Here is a 25,949-nt window from a genome sequence, read left to right as displayed (position 1 = left end):
GCAAAAGAAAAGTAGAGTCTATGACCGACATTTGCTATGTAAATTATCTCTACGCCATGCTAAATCAATGAGTTTTGTTCTGTAGATGCTCATTCCAGGTTGCTCCCGGTAATGACCTCAATTATACATGTCTTCATTGTGAAATTATGATTGCTGTTGGTGGGCTGCAGATGACAGCAGAGGAAAGATTTCCATGATAAAATAGCACAAGCAGTACTACCTGACTAAATTAGCATGCAGGGCTTGCTGCTGAAGTCAATGAAGTTCCTGTTAAAGATCCTCTGAGTTAAAAAGAAAAAAGAAAAGATGGGGGAAGTGAAATACGCAAGGGTTTCTGGACTTTAATGTGAACTGAAAACTTAACAAGGCCATGTAATTTAGAATCACATGAAGTTGGAGGCAAGAACTTGCAGGGTAGTTATATGTGTTTCAAACTCTACTAGATTTCTCAAAAAAATTTCTTAGAACCTTCCCTAAATACATTTGGATATACTGGTCCAGTTTGCATTACATGACAGCCCATCAAGGGTTAATTTACCCTTCAGTTACTTTGGCACGGCTGGCTGCCATTATGAATATGCAACCTCCAACTAGGGGGTTGTTGTGTCATACGAATCTGGCCAGCAGGAGTTGTTTGAGGTTTAAACAACAGATTATGGATTATGCCAGGGTTGTTTAACCCTCAGCCAGCTGAGGTTGTTCGAAGGTTAAACATCCCTCACATAATCCACAATCTGTTACTTAAACCTCAAATAACCTCCGCTGGCCAGGTTTGCACAACATGACATCCCTGGTTGGGAGTTGCATGTCCATGACGGCCGGCATGCACTGCAGCTCTTTGAGGATAAATTAACCTTTGGTACGCTGTCATATCATGCAAACCAGGTCATTCTCTTTTTAATTGGCAACAGATTTGAGACCCATGGCTGCATTTTCTGGACTGAGACGTGTCGTTCTAGTATTGTTGTGGTTGTTGTTTTGAAACCTACAAAATTAGATCTATTTCTGTGCAGATTGGGCTTGTTGATTAAAAGAGATACAGGAGATTGTGTAGGTACATTATAAGACCATCTTCCCCAAGCTGGCTCTTCTCAGATGTGCTGGACTACATCTCCCAGGATCCCCATGCTGACTAGGGTGGGAGTTATAGTCCAACACATCTGGAGGGCACCAGCTTGATGAACACTGTTGTAGAAAGAAAAGGAACAGGCTAGTCAGTTGAATTGGTCTGTCATGTCTTAAGAATATAAGGTAATATCATATTTTCTAAACACTCAATGATCAGTCATAACAATTCTAGTTCAGAATGCTATTTTGAATAATGTCTCATATGGCTGCACCAAATGTATATGAAGCAGTGTGTGCTATTGGTTTGAAATCCATGGATTGTATCCAATTAGCATGTCGCACCATCAGAACCACTTCCATCAGTGGAATGGAGAGGGCTAGTTTCCCCTTTTCCAACGGCCTCCCAAGTCCCTCCGTCTGCTCTAGAGTTGGGAGTCCCTCTGGAGCAGACTGTAGGAAGGGATGGGGAGGAAGAGGAAGATCAAATCCCATTGCATCAGCAAAATCCCCAGTGTGCAACACTGGATCTCTCCCTATGAGTTTAAGTTGACAGGGAGAAAAGATAGTCCCTTATGTTTGTTGGATCAGTGAAACTACTACAATTGAGAAATAAGTTTATGTTTGGACATTCTTAGCAGGGTTACAGAAGTAAAAATAACTATAGGAATTATAGTTACTTTACTTCTGGCATCTGGTCTCAAGCTTGCTACTTTTTGGCCCGGGAAACTATTAGTGCATTAGTGGACCAAAATGAATGGGACATCAATAGGATTATTGCTATTACAATAAAATCATAGTATAGTCATATAATTAAATAAAAGTTTGAAAGGAGATTACTGATAACTACTAGGCACTATATCCCCTTAGTTTCTTAGGTAGCAGTTTCAGTTTTCAGAGCAGGATGATAAACAAAAGAACAGCATGATTTATATGAATAACTTGCCCTTTATTTATTTTTTCTTGCAGTCGTTTTTTGCCACCTCCAAAACCGCTTTTATTCCCTGATCATATATTTTTGGAGCCAAAGGCAGGAATGATTAAAATTTCTACACAATTCTTCTTTCACAAACGTCATCTGTAATCAGTTTTATTCTTAGGCAGAGAGCTCCAGAAATATGAATTAATCCATTAACATTATTTAGGCATTGCAAGCTTGCTGTCCTTCAAAAACCTGCCCGTTGCCCAAAGGTGGCCAGCGAAGATGTTCCGTGTTTTGTACTAGCCCAGACTAGCGATGTCTACAAATCAATACATACTGTAGCTTTTGCTGTGACAAAGTAATTTGTTTACAGAGTACTCTATCTCACTATCACGTCAACATACAGTTCGTACAACATCTTACAGGATACAAGGAAGTTCAACCATTTCATTTAAATCAGTCATCAAAACAATTGTTTTCTGTACATATTATCCTCTTGTTTGACTTTGTTGCTGCTGCTTGTCTTCTGCCAAATGTAAACTGCACCCAAACTCTATATATTTGATAGTTTTATCTTTTAATTTAAATTTCAATCATCCAAGTGGCTAGTCAATAAAAATAGTCACATGCACTTTATCTTAAGAATACACTCGCCAAATTTTTTTTAAAAAAAAATGTATAAATCAACCAGCAAAATGAAACGGATGATAATCTGCTGCCCTTTAATGGAGCTCCAAATCTTCTGCCAAAAATGGCTGTCTCCATCTAAGTTGTGCTGGGCCCCTAGGGTGGCCATGTGTACTCTTTCTCCAATCCTCTGTTTCAAGGGCTGTTGGAGGATTGTCCTCTGTTTTTAAGGACTGTCTAGTACAAGTCCAATTTGAAGAGAAAGAACTGTTAGCATTGCTGGGAGAACCAGTGAGGCTTCAGCTTGTCAAAACTGCCTGAGTTCCACCTCAAAGCTCAGTCTGCCTCTTTCGCATTCCCCAATTTCAAGCTTTTTATTGTTAATGCTCAAGCAGGGAAAGTGTGCATTTGTGGGTGCATTTTTTAAAAAACATGCCTTTTAATGCATATTTTCTCCCTATTGACTAAAACATCTTTACTCTAGAGTAAGCAAAGGAGCCCTACCATGGGGATGGGATGGTGGGCTTTAATCCTCTCCTTCACAATGATCTATTTGATCCATTTTGATCCACTGCTTTAATAGGTCTAAATTTCGGGCATAGGGACAAATTCCAAATTTGGACCACAGTGTGTGAGAGTGTTGGAAGGTTAAAGTCCCTCTACTCCTGTGCTAAGGTCCTGATCTGGTTTGGGCCCTGTAGCTGCTTGCTACATCTTAAAAGGAATGTGAGCTATGGCTCCTAGATATTAAGTGCATGAGTACAATTGATGTTGTTATGTAAATAGCAGCCAGGTGGAAGCCTAAATAGCCTTGGGACTCTAGTTGGGAGCAACAAGCTATTTAATTCTTTCTCTTCCTGCCACAAATCCTAACAAAAATGAGTTCTCTGCAGCTGTTTGCATTTTAAGGGAAGCGCCTGTGGCATTACACCTCACAAGTCAGTTCCCTAAAGAATGTCTATTGTGTTTAGAATGTTGACCTGAGTGAGTAGAGATTGAATATCTTGGGAGAGGGGAGGAGGGTATATAAGAGAATGACTGAAGTGATAAGGAGGGTGTTTTTAAAGTACTTTGGTTCGAGGAGAGAGTAAAGAGGGTTGTCTTTTGAGTGTAGTGTGCAGATAGTCAGTTAGTGTATATTAAAAAATCCTGATAATAAAGAAAGTTCATGAGTGAAGGTGTGAGAGAAAAGAAAGTGTGTATGAGAAGAGAGAGAGGATTAGATGAGAAGTTTTAACAAGGGTCTGAAAAGTTTTATTATGAAACAAAGTTTGTGAGCATTGAAATAAATTTGTATTCAGTTTGTTTTACTACCACAAAAATCCCACGTGTCTCCTTGGCATTTATCATATGCAGTTATATACATATAACACCAGTTCTGACATTAATTTACCATCAGCACATATAATCCACAGTGCATTATTGTATTCCTGAAATTATTCCTGTTTAACCCCTTTCTCCACATAGTTTGTAGAAAGGTGGTGTTTGTCCCTCACCTCAGGTTCATAAAGTGGTTTAAAATGCCCTTTTAATGATGCACTGGTTTTAAATGTTTGAATTAGTTTTATGTACTTTGTGGTGTTTTTCTTTGTGTTGTGCCCCGCCTCGATCCGGAGGGAGAGGCAGGTAACAAATAAAATTATTATTATTATTATTATTATTATTATTATTATTATTATTATTATATAACAGCAAAGAAGTGCACATTAATTTCATTCACACAAATAACATCATGTCTAGTGTAGCCCTCAGCATACAGAGCTGTGAGGAGATGTTGTTTGGTGAGATCATAATAGCATTTTTTAAATCTTTTCATCCAACTTTACTCAACTATGTTTTCTCAAACAGTACTGTGTTAAATCAAAAGTGAGTCATTGTTTTGTTAGTTCCTAAATTGATCACCACTGTTAGACTACTATAATTCTCAAACTATTGCTATTATTTTACCAGGGACTGGAAATGATATTTTATTCTTTTGCTGAGAGCAGAAATATTATTGTATTGCTAATCTGTCATTCTTAGAAACTAAATAATGTTTGGTTTAATATAAATAATATAATTTCACTAGAACAGAGCATTCAAAAGTATGTGCATAAAGAGCCTGCTGATAGATTTGAGAAGTGTTTCATAGAATCCAGTGAGAGAAACAGGATTAAGGAAACATCATTAAAAGACATAAAATCCGATAAGTATGCACTTACTTTATATCTGTTCAAAAGAAAGCAATCCTCATTAGAGCCACTAAATGTTACATGTTATGCTAATTACTTGTTCTTTATTCTCTCAAGTACATTCCAAATACAGCAGTGCTTTCATTAAAATGGAAAGTATACTTTGGCAACAAATACCTACTTTTGTAGCGTATATAACCAATGTTCAAATGGCAGCATAAAGTGTGAAATGTTATAAACTGTGACAGTTCAACCCCAATACAGTTGCAAAGATGTGTGAGTAAAAACAGAGGAAGCAAAGAGACAATTTGCCCAGATATCCAGAACTTAGGGAGTTTATCTCCATGAACAGAAGTAACAACAGCTTCCAGGGCAACATTTTGCAGAGAGTCCTATGCCTGACTCAGTCAGACAGTGTTTTGTAGCTGGCTATCAGCCCAAAAGTATGAATTTCTGTTCTCTTGAATTCACTATGACAAATCTGCCTTCAGCTGCATTCCATAATCTGCACCTTACCCCACCCATAATGAAAGGTGAATGGTTTCAATAGATTTGTCCCTATTTCTGGATAGCTTGCTGCAATGGCATGGTCATTTCTAGTTTGACTCTTGTTAATAATGCCTGTAGAAAACAGAACCAATACATTGGCAATGAGCTCTTCACAAAGTGTGAGCTACACAGCCAAATGTGTACATGCCGCGGCCTCTGAGTATATGCTCCAAGGCCCAGATACCGCTGGCTTCCTGATTTCCCCAGCATGCCTCTGGGACCATGTGGGGCCACATAGAGGCTCTATGGAGAAATGAAGATGCCAGGCACAATGGCAGCTTACTCCTTGGCATGCCTGATGAAAGCAAGGTGAATGTATCAATGGGATACGTGGGTCCTTGCCTGGAAAGTTTTTTAAAGGTGTGAATGTATGTGTGCTCACTGCATTTAGGGGCCCTCTAGGCTGCGAGGCCCCAGATTTATGCCCAGTGGTCTGGCCCTGATGGGCCCCTGCAACTTTTATGTATCCATCACTATACTCTTTCAGCTTGGCTAAATCTGATATTATCAGTTTACTGGAATGTCTGTTTCCATGTGCTCTAGTTAAGTGTACCCATCTGTGAACCCTAAGCAACAAGCAGTGCTTTGCTACTTGAAATGAAAAATGGATACCATCCACTGAGAGGCTAGCAACATGCCACTACCATTTGCGAGAGAAAAGGTCAATAATTTGACCTATCTTTTCTGATGTCAACTGGAGCATTGATAAAAAAAAGTAGTACTTTGCCCCTAAATCAGGTCCACGCTGTGTCAGTTTCAGTGATCAGTTTTTCAGTGTGGATACTTAATTTCTCTGGACATAAGTAAAGGGAAAGAATTGCAAGGCAGCAAAGGGTATGTGATCAGATTATCCAGTGATTCAATTCCTAATCAAAGTTTCTCTTAAAGGCTAATCAGCCTTGACACTTATAAAGAAGAACTAGGTATTCTCTCTATTCTCTTCCCTACAAATCGAAGGTTACCTGAACCTCAGGGTTGTGTGTTGCAGTGTGTGTGTGTTGGTTTTTTTAGCCCATTGTCTACTAAAAGGCCTCTGTTGCTTGTTTGGTTCTTCCACTTCAACTGGTGTAGTGTTTTTTTTTCTTACTGCAGGGCTATTGTTGTCAAAATGAACAAAATTATTTAATCTTTCAATGTGGCAAAAATATTGCCTCTTGAAAAAAGCCTACTTTGAAGGGAAACTGCTCGATTCCAGGCCTGATTACTCTTGTTATTCAATTGTGATAAGGCTCCTGCAAATTCCTACCAAGCTTTTATTTCAGCGATGTCAAGGTTTATTATTTCTCTTTTTCTCTTTTAACATGGCAGTCACTTTTTAGTGAGTAATATCCACCCAGCAGTTGCCAAACAACAGAAATGTGCAGGCACGAAGTGTACATGAATCCCAGTGATGCCATGCCAAGTGGAATTAGTGCGCGTGCACGCTTGTTTGTTTGGCAGCAACAGAGATTGGATCAACATTGTACCAACAAAGGGAGTGAACCACCTCCTCCCTAAAGAAACAAAAACAAAAATCATCTTAATGGGCTGTTAACTTGAAAGCTCAGTTTGGAGCATTTAGATGAAGCATCGTTCCAAGGCCTTTTTCCTTTTTTCTTTTTGCCAAAGCCCCTGTTGCTCAGCCAAGAAGTGATACCCAGGGAATGATAAAACTGTAAATGTTGCGATTTTGACTATACATCCTGATTGCTCTACAACTCCTTGGTGTCCCTGGCTGAAATGCTTAATAACAACCCTCTACCATCCACAGTAATTTTACCATCAAGTGCCTTACCTGTCGGTATAGCCAGGCACACAAAGCTAAGTGGTTGTTGTCATCTTTTATAATAGTTGGCTTTGCAAGTGGTAATTCTGCCATAGTGGTTTTTGAGGGCATAAAGCAGACAGATGTCAGGATCCTAAGAAATGTTATCTCTGTGCAGAATATAATATTAACGAGGAAAGGAGAACCATGATGGTTAATCATCAGCTCATACAAAGGTATTTAGAATGGTTATCAGCTAAGCAAAAGATCTACAAGTCATTTCTCAATGTAAGAGGAAATTTGGAGGACTGCTTGGTTAGTCTGCACCTTGCTGTATATCCCAATCGGGGTTACCAGCTTTTACTGGTCGGTCTTCTGTGCCATTATAAGAGCTTGATGGCAGGTAGCATTTCAACAGGGTCAACGTTTCCTATCATTGCATCTCTATCCTGGAAGAAAGACCTGCACCATTCTGAACTTCTGAAGGTATTAGGAGCCTTTCCACTGAAATATTGGCAACCTTCATCTCACTGTATTCTATCAAAAACTGGACAAGGGAATACTACAAAATGTAAGCCTCATTGGTCATTTTCATGACTAAAATTAGATCCTTTTGGCATCCTTAAATGTCTTCTTAATTCTTTGAACCCATTCGAATGTTGTGTAAGCAAAGGTGAGGAAAGGAGCCTGGACTGCATGCCTGCTACTCCCTTCCGCAAGGATGACAAAAATGATTCAGCTTGGTGAAGAGGGGATTTCCTGATATCTTCGCATTCATGCCATATAGGTTGCATTTTCCACACACCTCATTGGTGCTTCTACCAAAAGAAAATGAAAGAATTAGCAAATGGTCAAACTTAAGTGAAGACACATCTCTGTGAAGCCAACAAAAAACATGCCACCGCAACAGCCAATCAGAGACCTTAGTATAAAACTAATCCTTGAAGGCCCCCATACAGAGTAACCATTCAAAGCCCAGGTTGGTCCTCAGATCAAACGTCTGGGTAGGTCACGTTACCTGCTGGTGTACCTTGAAATGGGACTCTTATGGGTCCCATTCCCTCATCTTGTCACAAGTCTCTTGATGCCAAATGCCAGGTTTTGCAAGGTGTCAGGCCATTCAAGCCTAAAGTCCTGGTGTTGTAAGACAGAATGAGGGATGGACGAATTTGTCAAGTTTGATCATGCTCAGTTTCTCATTTTTCTTATATTGAGTTCATTCCGTCCCATTTCTGCATCACTTTGCAAATTTGTTTTTCAAAAGTCGGGGGGGGGGAATCATTTGTATTTGCATATGCATTTATCTTGTTTCCCCATTGACTGGCATCCATGTTGCCTCTGATCCTAGAAACAGTATATAGCCATCATGATCTCTAGCCATTAATAGTTGAATCCTCCAAGCCTGAAGAGCTCTTGATAGAGGTCAGTTTTGTTTTGGCAGGATGAATGTTCTGATTTCTTGAGATAAGTGGGCAGGAAGCAAATTGCTTCTCCTGGTCTGGATAGTGACTTTTTGCAATAGCAATTCTGTTTGTGTGTGTGTGTGTGTGTGTGTGTGTGTGTGTATTCACTCCATCACTGCAAAGATCTCCTCCTCCTAAGTCCCCCTCTCCATGAACAGCTGCAAGCACCAATCCCCCCACAACACATACAATCACAGCATTTTCTTCTAGTCAGGTTCAATAGAAAACATTTTCCCTGGTGTCAGAACAGGGCTGTTTTACAGCTACAGCATGTTTGCTATGCCAGAGAGAAGGAGGAGCAGATGCTTGCGTTCTGTGATGCTGGGGACGCCCCCTTCACAGTCATCCTTCCTCTCCGCCCAGGCCCGTGGCCATGTGCCACATCTTGCAGCTGAGTACTGAGGGAGAATTTTGCTCTGCCTCTTCTTCTTCCTACTTCCCCCCATTTCAAATTGCCTGGCAATTGTGGGAACAAGACTCTACTGAGGGAAAACACACTGTTGGTGGGGAGGAACATGCTTTCAGGCAGAAAGGCTCATGGAAACCCAGTGGACCAAGGATTCATGGTTGGGCAACGTGGGTAGGGCCAAGGAGGAGAAGGTGGGGATGAGTAGGAAAAGCCACTGACAGGACAGGAATGGACTGTGGGCTGGACCTGGCCTGGGGGATAACAGTTCCCTACCCTTGGCCTACATCATTTATGCTGCCTTTGTAATGTTGCTTCTGTAAATCTTGAGCAGCCCCCCTGTGCTTACTACAGAAATGGTTTTTTTTAAAATGTGTATGGTAAGTGGTATATAAATCAATCAATTAATTAAATAAACCATGTGTAATACAGTTCAGGAGAGTGAAATCACATGTTCATTACTTGTACCTCTTCTCTTCACTGGTACTGGAAAGCGACTAGTGTAGACATTCCCAAAGTGGTTCAGATGTACCTACTGGAGACTTCAAATTAGTATTTTTATTCCTGCCTGCTAGTTCGAGGGGGGAAATGTAAACCTTATTATAGTTTGTTTGTTCTATAGTCTCTTTAATACGAATTCAATTTCTTCAGGATACAAATGAGAATGGATGATATTACTGTCTTTTTCTAAATACCCAAAAGATTGTCTGACAACCAAGGAGCATGAAATAGAAGATTATGTTGCAATATAGGTTTGTTGAGGTGTATCCCATTTCACGTTATTGTTCTAAAATTGACCTTTTTTGCAGTTCTTATCTTACCTCACCAATCAATCAGTGCAAATGCCAAGTTCATTTTTGTGGATTATAACAATATTAATTACTTTTTCTTATTACTTTCACAGAGGTGGTCCAACTCACACTTTCCGAAGAGCAGAAGGTCAGCATTACCACAGTAACTGTTGGGCTGAGCACTGTATTGACTTGCGCTATCCATGGACCTCTGAGGCCTCCAATCATCTGGAAACGCAACGGAGTTATGTTGAACTTTTTAGATTTGGAAGATATCAATGTAAGTCTTCAGCCTTACATATACAGTTGTTTTTAAGAAACTTGATATGCCCACACAGAAAGGATGAAAGACTAAACCAAATTAGTGCAAGGAAATTATTTCTGGAAATGTTCTTTAAAATCTCCCAGGATTCCCAACATATACATTCTTCCTCAGGAGAAATGCAATCTCAATTGCCAGTGGTGTAGTGAAGCCGGGACTCAGTGAGGCATGGCACCCACACTTTTTGATTAGCAGGGACACTGACATCATCTCCCCCCTCAGGATTCCCTGTTCCCTCTGAGCTTAGCAGCAACCCCCCACAGCACCTGAGGGGGAATTAATTTTCATAGCAACAGTAATGATCCCTGTTGTAATGCTAAGATTTTGGGGTGGCCTGGTCTTGAATGGGCATGAAGACACATCAGCATTACAAAAGGCCTGCTCCTGGTAGAGATGAAAATTGCTAGAACTGGTTTCTTGCTATGAATCAACACAACTGCCTGCAATTTTGGACTCTCCTTGGGAGCATGGCTATGGGGACTATCATGATGTGGAGTGCACTCAGCCATCACTTGCAGGAACTTCTGCAAGCATTGGTAGAGTGCACTGCTGCTGCTCTCCAAAGTGGAGATAACAAGGGGATTCTTCTACATTGTCTCCTCCTCAGTCCCTGGTAGCTTTTACACCAGGATGGGGGCTTGAGAAGGGGCCTGCAGAGGGTGCCCCAGCCTCCATAAACTGGATTAAGCCTGTGGGCTGGAGGTTGCCTACCCATGGGGTAAATAGTCTGAATGTTTCTCTGAATTTCCCCTCCAGAACTCCCTTAGAACTTCCCTCAGCCCTGTCCATCCCAGTGAGATATTTGATAAAGTTTCTTTTGGCATGGTTTGTGGAAGCTTGAGATATAATTACTTTGCCTTGCAAGCTCCCCAAGATGCAGAGCAGGAACATCCCTGCCCCTGGTGCTGGCAGTAACCACATCATATTCTCACCTGCATCTTCTTGCTATGACCTACATGATTGGAACAGTTATGCAGACATTGCAACCATTCCACTAAGCTAATATTAGAACCAGCCTACTCCCAAAGGACCTCTTTGAGCATCTGTGGGACTCTTGCCAATTACAAAGACTAGCAATCTTTGCATTCACTCTTCTGTATCATTATGCTCTGTGTTGGACTAAGGCTGTGTGAGACAATTTGAAAGCTGAACATAGTGCTTATATCTCTTGCGATACAAAAATCCACACTAGTCAATGATCTTTTTTTAAGGTATTGAGGGAGTGGAGAGAAAAGAACTATGCTTCTTAATGTACTTGAAGTCAGTTAATTAAATTACTTCATTCCCCACCCTTTTTAGCATGCCTCAAGCAACAACTCAATTGCATTTCTACTTTTCACAATAAGGTTAGCAATTTAGTTAATTGGAAGTGCAACAGGAGATTAATTGTACCTTTTAACTTCAAGGAAACTCTCCCAGCTCCTGGCACAATCAAAACTGCATGCAAGCTTAGAGAATATTCAGGCATCGTAAAAAAAAAAGTTAAAAATTAAAAATCCACATATCGTGTTTCAGTTGCGCTGTTGCTCTTCTAAAAGCTAACAGAGATCCAGAACATGATATTAAAATAAGAAACAGATTGTAGTAGAAAAACTGGAATTGTATGGGTGCCCTTGTACCCATACTGGATGAAGGCAGGTAAGTGATCTAAATCAAAGTGGAAATTGATAACAATGGATAACAAAAGACCAGCTAATCCTGAATGGACATAGAAATTAAAACCAGGAGACTAAAACTCCCTTGTTTTTATATGCCTTTCCCCCTTTTGTGCAATGCTTTGATTGGCAACTAAAATTAATTATTTTTTCATGCTCATTTAATGAGAAACCTTTATATGCAACCCAGTAATTTCTCTTATCTGCTAAGAACTTAACAGTTTCATCGCACAGCCCTTACAAAATGGCCTCCGAATGACACATGTAATTAAATCTATTTTTCCTGTCCCAAACATTCAAGGTTGCCTTATATTTAACAGGAACAAACACTGCTGCACCATGGGGCACAGTGAAAAACAAAGAAGAGAGTTTAATTTTCTCACAAAAGTTAGGATATTGAAATGCAGGAATGAATTGTAATTAATTCTTGCGCTGGTAAGAGCACACATGAGGCGGAAAAAGAAGACATGTTTTATATCACATTAAGTGGTCAACCGACTAATAATAATAATAATAATAATAATAATAATAATAATAATAATAATAATATTTTTATTTGTTACCCGCCTCTCCAGATCAAGGCGGGGTACAACACAAATGCAAACACCATAAAATACATATAATTGATTAAAACATTTAAAACTAATAAAGAGAGCTCCAGCTATTGGGCGGTATAGAAATGTAATAAATAAATAAATAAATAAATAAATAAATAATACATTATTAAAAGCAGCACATTATTAAAAGGTATCTTAAAATTCAACTAGGTAGGCCTACCGGAAGTGCTCTGCCTTGCCGAGATGACAACTAGTATGCAGTTTCCTACTTCCCCAACTATATAGCTATTTAATGGGAGATATTAATAACAATTAGGGGCATAACGGACCAATTTATATCATATCTGATCTAACATCCTTGCCAAAGGAGGTGAGGGGAAACTCACTGCAACCCCTGCAAGCAGGCAGGAGGAACAGCAATATGGTGGGAATGTCGGGCCAGCATCACATCCCAGCCGGCCCTGCTAACAAGAGCTCCCTGGAGATGCCACTGCCTACTTGCTCACTGGCCCTCTACCTATCAAGCAAGCAAGTAATGAGAAAGAGGATGAGCAGCAATAGCAGCTGGCGACAACGGTGGTGCGAAGGTAGACTCACTGACGGAGGGGCCCCATTGAGGGGTGCCTTGCCCAAGGCTCCCCCCAAATTTAGACGCAGCACTGTGGAAATGGATGAAATTGTCCACATCAAATAAACTTCAGAAACGGGGTGACTATGCCTCTGCAATCTTGCCAAACATAATGTAACTGATGTATATATATCCAGACGTCTACCCTACACTATTTATTTCACAGAGCAACTTACCACATTCATTCATTAGTCCCAAAATATGGTTTTCATTGCATGCCATTCCCCCCACACGCACACACACCTTCTCACTGACACTGGGGGTGGAATGAAACTTATTTGCTGTCTCCAGATTTGATTTAAAGACATCTGCAAGGAAGCAATTGACTTTGGGGGTTTGCATAGGGCACATCTGGGAATTTAATGCAGGGAGGCAAATGCTCTTTGAAACTGGTTTATAGCTTATCTTTCCAGACCTTTGATGAAAAATCAATACTTTCTCCTCACTGCTCCCAGGGGCTGACAAATTGCAGCATACAATTTGTTTATTACTGTCGCTTGTGTGTACCAATCACCATGACAAATACAGTAGGACTGGAGTAACTTGTACGCAACTCACGTCCAAAGGCTGACATAGTTAAAGTAGGAAAAGCAATGGTTCAGAGTGCCAGTGTGGTAAAGTGGATAGTGTTGGACTTGGGCCAGTAGACTCAACTTTAGGGAGACGCTCTCAGCCATGAGGCTGATTAAATGACCTTGATAAATCTCTCCCTCCCTCTTTTTTTCTCCCAGGCTAACTTACATATTGTGAGGCTCAAATGATTCAGTAAAAAAATTAAAAAGGGCAAGCAGATGTTCACACTTTAGGCACAAGTGTGTTTGTCATATCTACTGTTGTTTCCCACAGCAAACAGGCATAGGCATGCAGAAGGTCTGTGCTGGCTGTGCTTAGGCACACCCTAATGTCTCAAGCACTAAGTGCCAAATTGAGGGGTCCATGGAGTGGAGATCCAGAGGGGGACCCAGATGCAGAAGGAACAGTCCTCCGGCTGCCCTTCAGCAGCTCAGCTACTCCCGACAGTGTGCTATTGTCCCCAGCAGCAGGAGCGAAAAGGAATCACTTTGCCAGGAACCTCTCTGCTGGGAGCCATGTTTCAAAGAGGCCAGGAGGAGGGCCCCTGAAGGCTAGTATTGCCTCATAAGCCCCTCGACCAGCCAGTTTAACCAAAGTCCCACCAATGCTGGGGCTTGAGCAGCACCTCCTCATTCCCCGCCACCACCACCTACAATGGCTCTTCCATGATCAGGCAAGCCGAATGCAAAGTAGGCCATCATTGTCTACAGTGTATAATGAATAAATGAATAAAAATAATGTCTTTTATGATTGAGTATTCAATAAATGTTTGCCTTTAAAAAAAAATAAAAAAATTAGCTAGGTACACACACTAATGAAATGTGCTGTGCACGCCTATGCAAACAGGTAAAGTGTGAAGAATAAATAACATGGAATGGGGCTCATAGCCAGTCAGGACTCCCTGACTGTTTAGGCCTGTGCATCTACCCTTCACGTTTTATATGGTCACTGTAGGGAACACTGATGTAGCTTTAACACCCATCATTACCGCATAAAGCTTGCAGCTTCATACACCAAGGCTGTCAAGGCTGTTTTCTCTGCCGGATTCAACCCATGAACAGTAAAAGTTAACGCTACAGGTAGGGTTTCACTGACTAGGCCAAACCCCTGACTGATGTTAAATGTGTGGCTTTTTAAGGTTAAATTATTAATGAATGTTAGAACAAAGCTGTAGAAAAGTGGTTTTCAAACTGTGCTCCAGGGAATCCAGGGGTTCCTTTGAAGCTAGTTTCTTGATAGGAATGTCAGTAATATCTGACAAGCTAGGATGGCCACATGGAAAAGAGGACAGGGCTCCTGTATCTTTAACAGTTGCATAGAAAAGAGAACTTCAGCAGGTGTCCTTTGTATGCATGCAGCACCTGGTGAAATTCCATCTTCCTCACAACAGTTAAAGCTGCAGGAGCCCTGCCCTCTTTTGTATTTGGTCACGCTAGGCATACAGGAACTTGTCCAATACCAGTTTATCCAAAACTGTACAGTGGTTAGAGAAGCTGTCTCAAAAACTGGAAACATAAAAACATCTGTATTGTTTGGTAATAAAACAAAAGAGTCCCAGAATGACAGGAGCCCTTGAAGAGTGGATATTAGGTGGGGATGTCTTCTTATGCCCAAGGAACTAAAAAACATGCAGATAGTTTTTCATGAAAGTTTTGGTGATTTTTGTTGGAGGGTAAATGAATTTGGGGGGATGCAAACTTTTGCAGTGTTGCGGGGACATGCTTGTTACCATGGCAATGAAAGTGAGCAGTGGTGGCTGGCTCCCTTTAAAAAAAGTCCTCACCGGATAATGGGGAAAAATCATTTTGCTGCTATCATCTGCAGCAATGGTAATAACAACAGGAGAAGAGCTCTTCCGAGTGGATGCTAGTCAGCGGCCACCATTTCTCCTCTCCCAAGATACCACTGCAGTGATGCTATGCATTTAACTTCGAGGCATCTGGTATGCATGGCTCATTTCAAGCCAGCATTTTGAGCAGGGAAATGGTGGCCACCCAGAAGGCTTTCTGTTTTCCTGCTACTGCCACAGGTGGCAGCAAAATGAAATCCTCTCCCATACTCCCACCAGATGAGGAAAGGAAACCACTAGTTGCTCTTGTTGCCATGATAGGCCCCGCCCCCTGAAATGACCCTCTCAAATACATCATCAGTGAACGTGTGTGTGTGTATTTCAAGAGGGAGCGATTTGATTAGCCCTAGAAAAAGCATGTATCTTATATCATGAACAAAATGGGAGAAATTCATTAGATAGTTTTTTGGCTAATTTCTTCTCGTTACCAGTTTTTAATTTTACACCTATAGGATCTGAAGTCTTAATCCAGGCCTGATTGGCTATTTACTCATGTTGACAATTTCCCATTTCTGTGATAAGGAACCCATGAAACAAGAAGGACAAGACGCATGTCAATAAACCAAAGGAGCTTTTGTCGCATTTCCTCATATTATAGCTTTCTCCTAATATGCCTGTAATTTTAGCTGACACGGAATCCATATAAATATGTATTTAATCATTTCCACCTACAAATTTAATATCAAAGTGTGATTGAAGTTCATTGTGTTGTAGAAAATCGAATGCAGTATTTGAGTGTTGTCAAATTCGTGTTAGCTAAATGAAACTGGGCCAGATTGTGGGAAAGAAAAATATTCATGCTGATCTCTAAAATGCAATACCAATCTCCGAAGAATTAAAGGCCAAGTGTCAAAACTCTTTTGATAAAATTAGAGCAACTAAAACAATCAATCTTTCATATTATCCTGTTCGTTGCACAAATGATAAAATATGAATAAACAGTCACATGTTGTAGAGCCACAATAAGCAGGTCCATTTTAACACATCGGCTGTACTTAGTTCTATAATTGGAAGACTAAGAATATTTTTGAAGTAATTAGTAGTACAGGGGCATTGCTAAGTACTTAAAAGATCCATAACACAAACTTGAATATGAGGTGTGTTCCGCCCCCACCCACCCCGCTTCAACTTGGATCCTGATTAATCACTTCAGAAAACGTTCTATTTCTATTCAGATCAATTAAGAGTCGGTCCACTTTGAATCGGTACCAAACATAAGTCAAGGTTCAGAAAACCAAGGCTTTGTTTCCTGTTGACTATCATGGGAAATAATACTTTAAAAAAACACTATGTATTTTTTCCTCTTAGTCAGAATTGAATAGTATTTGCAGGCTTAGCAAGCCCCCTCAGGAAAAGATTACACCTGCCCAATGTCAGAAAAATAGGTGTAGGGATTTCCCCCCCCCCCCCGCTTTTTGTTTTTTGCAGTACATGCCTTTATATTTTGATTTTCTTTTAGAGGGAATTGCTGGAAATGGTGTGTGTATGTGTGTGTGTCTTGGCAGAAGAGTATGAACATTTCAAGATTACTTGCCCTTTTCTGACTGTCAAACTGCAGAAAGATAGCCACAGGGAGGGTTGTGCAAGAGCAGCCGCGGCATTTTGAGGAATTCCAAAAGAGATTATACTTATTTCCCTATCTCCCTTGTGGACTATTATTCAAAAAATTAGAGGCAACTTAGAGGTTTCTTTATATAACGAGCCAGAAATGTTCCAGAAGGATAGTGTAGGGTTCATGTGCAAGGGAATTTCTCCAATTTGTGAGGGAAAGTAATTTGCTTCCTCTTCTCTTCACCCCCACCATGATTTTTTAAATATAAATTTGCATGAAAATGGCACAGGTCATATAGGTGTTCCCAGTCAAGAAACCTGCAAAGGTTCAGAAGGATAGGTGCAGGGGCTAAGGAATTATGATGCTTGAAATCCAGCTTAAGGCTTTTTCATAGTGAAGAATGGTGGCATTTGAAGAATGGCTATCTCATAGTCCCAAAGTTGCCCTCGCACAAAGCATAGTGATTAGAGCCCATGGTAAAATGCGCCCTAGGATTAGAAAGTGAACCTGTCAGCCACACAATCACACTCCTTCCCTCCTGCTGCAGCTAAACCAAAATATGAAATTTTTGGTTTAGCTGCAGGAGAGACATTTTGAGACATGAAGTTTGCCCGATTCTGCTTGAGCTTTAGACCTTGTTCTAATTCAATTCACATCCTATATGTATGTATATTACATGTACATTTAGAATAACTAGAATTTATTTACATTTCACCAGTTAGTAGAATAAAGAGTGCCTCTGAGCATATGCAGAATGTTTTTCTCTGAGCACTTAGAGACAACCTCTCTTCCATTCTGATCCCCTCCACACAAGAATCCTTCCTTATTGTTCCATCGCCCAGCAACTCCTCATAAAAGCAGATGTTTTCTTTTTGTTTTGCTTTATGTAACTATCCTCTGCCTCCCCTTTGTTATGCACAAGCCCTCATTGGGAATGGCAAAATGGGGCAATATCCCAGTGATTGCCCCGGGATCATCCCTGTGCATCCACATGATGCACAGGGCATCCTGGGAGCAGGGGGGGAAGGTCCCTCCCTTGCCCTGGGATATCGCCCTACAGATTAATTCTGATTTTTCTGTGGTCTCGAGATGATCCCAAGTCTGCAGAACATGTGGCCTGCCATCGCTGGTATGTCCCGGCTCCTCGCAAGTAAATGTGAGGAGCCAGGAACTGGGCATGGAGCTCCTCGAGCTCTATGCCCCTCAGGGGGGAGGACAAGGTTGTTTTTGTTGTTTTTAAAAAAACTTACCTGTTGTTCAAGTTCTCATGTGCTCCTTTTCCTTTAAATAAAATCCAAAATGGCAGCCACAATGTTGCGTGCTGCATGTAGACAAGGGCGACGATCTCTCAATCATAAAATCGTGAGATTGTCGCCCCACCCCCCTTGTCTAGCCATGTCCATTGTCTCTTCTCCCCATAACTTAATTTGTGCCAAGACTTCACCAGTATTCAGCGAAGGAGGCTGTTTTCAAAACTAGGGCTAGGTTATGAAGAAACTCTGAGCATGACCTAAGTGTCATTCCCTTACCATTGGGAAGATTACAGAATAACGCTGTCCATGTTATGGGAATGAGAGAACTGATGCTCAGAAATCTCATTGGATCATGAGGGTTGATCTTTCCAGGAAGTGACGTTTTGGGGCATGCCCAGAAAAATCATTTCCACTGCAGCATCCAGGCAGAAGACCTGCATCAGCTAACATGGGCTCCCTCTCCTGCCAGACCACACTCACTTCTCACAAAAGAAAAGTAAGAGGTCTGTGAGTGGTGAACATGAATTAAAACAGTAAAAGATACAAACATTAAAACACCATTATTATACTAACCCCTCCCCACAGAATAGCACTAAAAACCTTGGCTGTCAATCAAGGAATGCTTCCTGGAATAAGACAATGCCAGACACAGCAGTGTTGGTGCCTACCTGACAGGAGCTGGGAGTTCCACAGAAAGTGGACACCCCACTGAAGGCTCTTCTCCTGCTGGACTCCAATCAGGCCATTGGTCCATGTGGAACCAACAGTAGCATGCCCTCTGGTGACCTCAGTGACCTGGCAGGTTGGTAAGGGGGAAGGTGCTCTCTCAAGTATTCTTATCTTAGCTTCCAAAGTTGGGGAAGGGATTGGCACAGGGCACCTGGTAAGTGAGCAGGCCATTTTGAATCTTGTTAAAACTTGAATGGGCCTGGACTGGACCTAGGTAACAACTATTCAAGCAGAGGGGCTCATATTTTCATACACACCCAATGTCAAATACTTACCTTTCCCAATTGCTTACTATGTTGTATCTCATTCTCATCTGTTAATCCAACTACTTATAAACTTGTATCTGTCACGACAAGTGGAAGACAAATTTGTCAACGGATCATAGTTGCAGGTGTTTTAGGCAGTCAGAGTCCTTGCTTTCCTTAAATTACAGAAATGAATAGCATGGGTAAATCCAAGAACAAATAAGGCTAATGAAGCTTACGCTTCTTGCTTGTCTCTGGGAATGAATTATTAAAAGAACCAAAGAAAATGATTTAGGTGTCTATGACTAATTTAGGTATTTATTGCTTGTTTCTACATTAATCACTTGTGAATCTATTGTGAGAATTAAGATTAGGGACACATTTTATTAGTATGGAGAAAGTAATTTTCAAAGTGATAGACATTGGAGGTTTTGCATGAGACAAATCTCATTATCTCATGCTTGAGTACTTTTTGTTTTTAAATCTTGTTAGTGTTATCAGATAAATATTTCCGGTATTGTGAGGAATAAGTTTAATTTTCAGAATAAAGCCACCTGTTGTTTTTGTAAATACTATAATTTTGTGCCAAAGCCCCTCTGCATCAAGTAAAGGAAGTGTTCTGTTAACTGCAATGAAGAGAGTTGCCTCTATGAGTTATTTTTCGGATGCTTAATGGAACATCAAAGAAGGTCATCAAGAAGAAAAATTGATCTTGCTTTGTTGAGAATGCCATTAAGTAAAGAATTTCCTGCGGTGAGGCCAGGAGTTATAATATTGCCATGGGACAGCAATAGGGAACTCTTGGGTCAAATGAAACTCATGATGGAAACCACACAGCTCTTCTATTCCACACCTAAAATCAAATGAAGGGTTAGAGAGGTTGGAGCAGTTATGGCTGAGACCTTCTAACTCAATATGGTGGTGATGATGAGGAAACCTGTATCACTCTGCCTGCATGGTGGGTGAACGTCTGATCAGGAGAGCTTCCTGTATCCATGGATGCTCTACACATGATCCAGAACCCTGGTTTTCCAGGGTTCTTCTGGATTGCAGGAGGCTCTCCTGTTCAGACCATCACCCTCCACACAAACAGGGCAGGGGAAATGCACAAGGAGCAGGGAGGAGCTGGAACACTCCTCTTTTCACACGTTAATTCAACATGGGCTGAAGAACAACTGAAGAGGACTAATGTTTATCCAGTTAACTGTTATCCATTTAAAGAGCGATATAAAATTATTATACTTTTTCACCAAAGAAGGACAGGTTGCTTGCCTGTAACTGTAGTTCTTCGAGTGGCCATCTGTGCATTCACACATATGGGCTCTGTGCCTGTCCGGAGCCCCGTTTCAGGAAACTTCCAGGGCCTGTTGTATTGGCGAATTCATTAACCGTGGTGGAGTGAGATTCGCACTAGCGAAATCAATACAGACTGCCTCAGTACCAATTTAGCATCTTTCTTAGAGTCGTTCTTGTTCTTAATCTTAGGCTCCAAAAAGATTTTGGGGTTCTGGCTTTTTTAAAGAAACACACACAAAAAACAATTTCTTTGCCAAAGATAGTGTCAATGACCTCCCAGGTGTGAGTAGGTCATGTTGACTCAGAGACTGTCTGAGAAAATGGCCATGCGTTGTCTGTGACACAGACCTCACAGCTTAGCAAAACTGATAACTGCCTTCTTCTTTGTTGATATGGGATGCTTCATATCAGATCAGTTTTGATGGACTTAAAAGCAAAGCCAGTACCTCTAGCTGAGATTGGCATCAGGCTTTTGACAGCTACTGGTAATTATTACTGGCAATAGAAACACTTGATCATCATCAACCTAGGAAGTGGACAAGGGCTTTCATCCGACCTTTTAAGCAGGTATTTATTGGCTGCTAAATGCTGATGTTAGGAAGAGGGGAAGCCATAAATACATGTAAAACAGGACAGTGAACTACATTCCATACAAGACTTCCACCACGCAAGACCTACCAGCCATATCACAGAGCAGAACAAATGTTGTGAGACAGAACCTTCATGGAGTGAGTTTCCCTACCCACAATCTACATCAATGGCAGCCACCAGGAATGTTGGGGAAACTTACTGTGAAAGCCCTAACTCATGCAGTCAGATGGGCCCATAGCTTGAGCTTCTTTTTGTGCATGTTGGTGGGGTTTCTACATTTCTTTAAAGAGAGAAATTAAAGAGGTGGAATGAAAATGAGGAAAACTTCACCAGCTGCATTTCTGCTAGTAAATTCGTAAAGGCAGACACATGTACTTTGCTAGAAATGTGTTATCTTTCCAAAATGTAAAGAAAACAAAGAGATGTAAATAAATAAAAAATGCCTAGGTTAATAAATAAATATTTGGGACCAGTCACAGAAAGAAATGTGATACAGTAAAGGTACCTGACATCAGGCCAGACACTGTTTTGTTTATTAAATTGTCTGTGTATCGTAATGGCTTTTAAAGGGTTATTGAATACAAAAGCAAGCTGAGATCAATCTGGAACACTGGTTTTTAAACCAACAAAGCTTGAAAGAGCCCTGGGATCATTTAAGCAATATTCTTTTCCAAGGGTATTTGTAAAATGTAAAAGAAACTCACTAGAGGGTACCGACTTTTATTTCAGAGAGGAAAAAGTGAGGCAGAGCAAAGAATGAAGTAGTTTTCCATGTGACTCCATGTGAATATGTTGCTAAAGAGAATATAGGAACATGACCTTCTGAAAAATAAGAATTTTATCAAAGCCATATCACAATGATATAAAGTTTATAGCAGGTAGGTGAGAAAGACTCTGTGCAAGATTATGAAAAGACAGAACTTGGGCTTTAAAATCAGAAACATAAAGAAACCAGAAAGGGAATCTTTTTCCATTTCATTGGATTCCTCATCTATGACTTTAGTGTTGCAATACTGATCAGATAGTTAAAAGACAATTGGAAATATGGAAGACTTCAGAACTGAGATTCAATAACAAATATTGATTCACTACCAAAATTAATTTGTTTTCAATTTGCGGTGAGTGGAGGCAAGAAATAAAGAGACGACACCAAGTATTGGATATAAACTGGGCCACATTTTATTAAGTGATCTGCAAGGGGGAAATTCCTATCCTAAGAGGGCATCGTCAATCAGGCCTCTTGACAGGCCTGTTCCTCATTTGGGAGACCATTCGCCACCTGTGGGTTGGCGCCTGGGACTTCGCCATCCCACAGGCTTCCCCTTATGGGGTAGGGAGACCTTCCGGTGTCACTCCAGCACAGGATGCCTAGGCTCTGAGTGAGAAAGGAGGGTCAGCCTCAGAGGTAACCCTTATCTCTGCTGCCAGGCCGCTAGGCTCAAAGCAGGGAGCCTCAGGAGTTATCCCTCACATCAACGGTGCCTGCGAATGCTCACTGCCCCATAACCCCTCTCAGAATGCCCTTACCTATCGCCCTAAATCAGATGTGACCAAATTATGAACGTGAACCAATTAACGTATTCAATACTCCCAAGCTGTCCTACAGTATGGAGTAGGAGAAAAACTCTTGGCCAAATTAGGACAAGAGCAAAAAATTCCTACTCAGCCCCCTAATGGCGACCAGCAAGCTTATACTGCCTACAGGGTGGGAGGGAGGGAGCCACGCGACAAAAGAGGTAACCGGGAGGGGAAACGGCTGTTTTCTTTCCTCTCATCCCCTTCCGGCCACATGTCCCAGCCTGTTTGCCAGTCATTGACAGGCTTCAGCGTCTCCTCTTGGCCCCACCCACAATAGCCACACACACACACACACAGGCTATGCCGGGCGTGGCAGGATGGCGTTTGTCTGTGTTGGATGCATTATGTTATCTTGAGTTCTTACCTTGTTGACTTCACATCCATCCATCGTAGACTGTTGCCTGTAAAATCTCACGCTGCAATAAGCTAGCTTAAGGAGTTCTGACACTTACTGTAATTTCTCCAGTCTAGAGAATGACATCCATACAAGTAAAGTTTCTGCATGTGGACGAGCCATACAACAAGTGTAAAAAAGACAGGTCGGATAGGCAAAACCTGTGTGAGGACCGTGTTTCTTCTTTTTGTGTGGACAAAAAACCAGATGATCTTTGCTGACACTGGCACAAATCTTCTATGACAGCACACAGAAGATGGATTGGGGTAGAGGAGTCACCCAGATCAATGCCTATTGGGTGTCCCCCATACTCTTGCCAAATAATAATAATAATAATAATAATAATAATAATAATAATAATAATAATTAAAAAAAATACATTTATTTCTTACCCGCCTCTCCCTCTGGATCAAGGTGGGGAACAACATCAAATATAAAAATACTATAAAATACATAAAACTGATTGAAAACGTATAAAACTAATACATTATTAAAATAACAGCCAGACATCTTAAAATTTGACTGGGTAGGCCTGCCAGAAGAGATCAGAAAGAGATAATGTATGATCACTGCTGTACACTTACAGTTTTAATCACATTCTTGGCAGAGATGGTTCAATAAGTGAAGCAGCACTACTGAGTTGTCACCAGAATTTTGACATTTCAAAATTTGAGATTGAAATGGATGTTCCTCCTTAGGTCAAAGCTTTATAGGAGTTTTGAGGGACCAGCAGGGAAGTTAAAAGAATTTGAGTAACGTACTTTAGAAAACAACGTAAGAGCCGTGTTGGATCAGGCCAAGGTCCATCTAGTCCAGTATTCAGTTCAGATAGTGCCCAACAGCTGTTGACCAGGAATTCACAAGCAGGACATGAGTGCAACAGCACTCTCCCACCCATGTTCCCCAGCAACTGGTGTTCATAGGCATACTGCTTCTGATACTGGAGGTAGTATATAGGCATCACTTAGATTTGATTTTTACATTTCTTCATGGATGTTTTGAATGTTACAAGTGCGAGCACAGTGACTTTACTGTGTTAAGCCCTAAATTAGAAAAATGTTTGCTTTAAAAGAAATTTAAAAGGCAGCCCCACATATAAAGTTTTGGAGTAATCCAAACAAGGGGTTACCAGAGCGTGGATAACTGTAGCTCGGTTATCTCTGGTTGTAGTTGGTATGTCAGCCTTAACTAATAAAAGGTGCTCTGTGCTACAGAGGCTACCTGTGCTTCCAATGAGAGTGCTAGATCTAAGAGCACCCCCAAGCTTCAAATCTGTTTCTGCAACTGCCTCCAGAATAGGTTGACTATCACTCAACCAGGTAGAAGGACCAGCTGCTAACCATCCCAATGCTTCTCTCCTTTGGGGTCATTCTGGCAGGTTTCAAGCCCTGCTCACAAGTTTCCCCCGCCACCCCCTATGTGACTAGGATCATGTGATGGAAAGAGAGGGGAATTGCCCGCCCATCCAGTGCTTCTTCATTGCCTGCCCCATCAGCCCTCCCCATGATAGAGAAAACACTCTGTAACACTAGTGCATGTTTCCTTTATGATCTAAAATCATGCGCAAACAGGGTTCTGAATCAGCGTACTCAAGTAAGGAAGGCATGGAGGGCAGTGGGAATGGGAAATGAAGACTCAAGGGAGGGTGCAGTGACACTGAGCTCATCCCTGCTCTCCCCCTCATCCAATTCTCATCACGTGTAGGGTGAACGGGGCTCTGAAGAAGTTGTATGTAACATTCACATGTCAACTAGGAGATATTTATACTGCAAGCATAATTTATAATAACCAGTGCAAATATATAACCTGCGGTATTAATTGCAAAGAATAAAAAAATTGAATGTATACATCGTAAATTTCATGTGTTTAGGAAAAAGCTTCTCTTTAGTATATGGAAAGAAAATAATAAAACAGAGCCTTACATCTTTCAAAATGTCTCTGCATACCATGCATCAGAGTAAAATAGATCATCCATAAAAAAGACAATTTTAGAGCACCAACCAAGTGTTCATAACATTAATCAGAGATGTCTATTAGGAAGCAACACGTGAATGACAGAGGATTTTTATTGCTTTGTTTTTCTTCATCTCTTTTATAAATCATCCCATAAAAGTAGCCATCTAGTTTTTATTGATCTAAATTTAATCTGGGCTACAATACATCAAACACAACAAAGCCTTATAACATTAGTACTTCAGTTGAGCCCATCTAGCTGATGTACTTTCCAGTGGGTGGGATGGCTATGGAGAGGCTTGTGGATCCTGTGGATCCATATCTCTCCTTCCCCTCCCCACCCACTGTCCCTGACCCTATTTCGAAGGCACTGTGAGGGGTGTTTGGGGGTGTGTGGTGTCCCTGCTCAGATTTTCCCCTCCCGAGATTGTAGGTGTGTCAATACCTGATACCCCCTAGGACACCCTCCCAGCGAACATAAGGTTGCTCTGTAAGTATGCTTAAATTATTTGGAAGTCGGTTGGAGTTAATCAATCAACCTGTTGACAGGAATGTTGCCCACCCAAGATCTGTTACTTCTCAAACACAAAATGGTAGGAATATTTTTTAGTGATATTGCTGGAATGCATGGGAATTATAGGCACATGATCTTCTGGATCAGTGTATTAGGAGGTTATTCAGGGAACCTGCCCATTACTAAATGTTTTCCATGCCCTTGATGAGACTTGTGGCATTTTCAAGAACCTTTAAGCAATCCTTAGAATTGTGCCCTGGGTCAGCCTACTGATTTCTTTCATACTTAGTATTTTAAAGCATTCAAAGCACTCCACTTACATTATAGCAATATCCTGTGCAACAACCCTAAGAAGGTAGCTAAGTATTGTTATCATCGTTACTGCAGATGAAGGGCTGAGGATGAGCAAATAGCAGCTTGCAAAGGCCACTTAATACATTCATAAATGAGGTACAATTTTGAACCAGGCACTTGTTTCTTAGGCACTAGAGTCCTGCAGTGACTAAAACATGTTTTTAGTGA

The 25,949-nt window shown here is 41.0% G+C and overlaps 1 protein-coding gene across 1 annotated transcript in view; it reads left to right on the top strand.

Annotated features, from left to right (window-relative positions):
- FSTL4 (follistatin like 4) overlaps positions 1 to 25,949 on the top strand; it is a 488,847-nt gene that overhangs the window by 413,686 nt on the left and 49,212 nt on the right. The window contains exon 7 of the mRNA XM_063123302.1: positions 9,852 to 10,018. Within this exon, the coding sequence (XP_062979372.1) occupies positions 9,852 to 10,018 (167 nt within the window). The remainder of the gene's footprint in view (positions 1 to 9,851; positions 10,019 to 25,949) is intronic.

Source organism: Elgaria multicarinata, chromosome 3 (genome assembly GCF_023053635.1).
Source record: "Elgaria multicarinata webbii isolate HBS135686 ecotype San Diego chromosome 3, rElgMul1.1.pri, whole genome shotgun sequence".
NCBI lineage: Eukaryota > Metazoa > Chordata > Lepidosauria > Squamata > Anguidae > Elgaria > Elgaria multicarinata.
The sequence above is the reverse complement of the archived record's forward strand: the minus strand, read 5'-3'. Positions and strand labels throughout refer to the sequence as shown.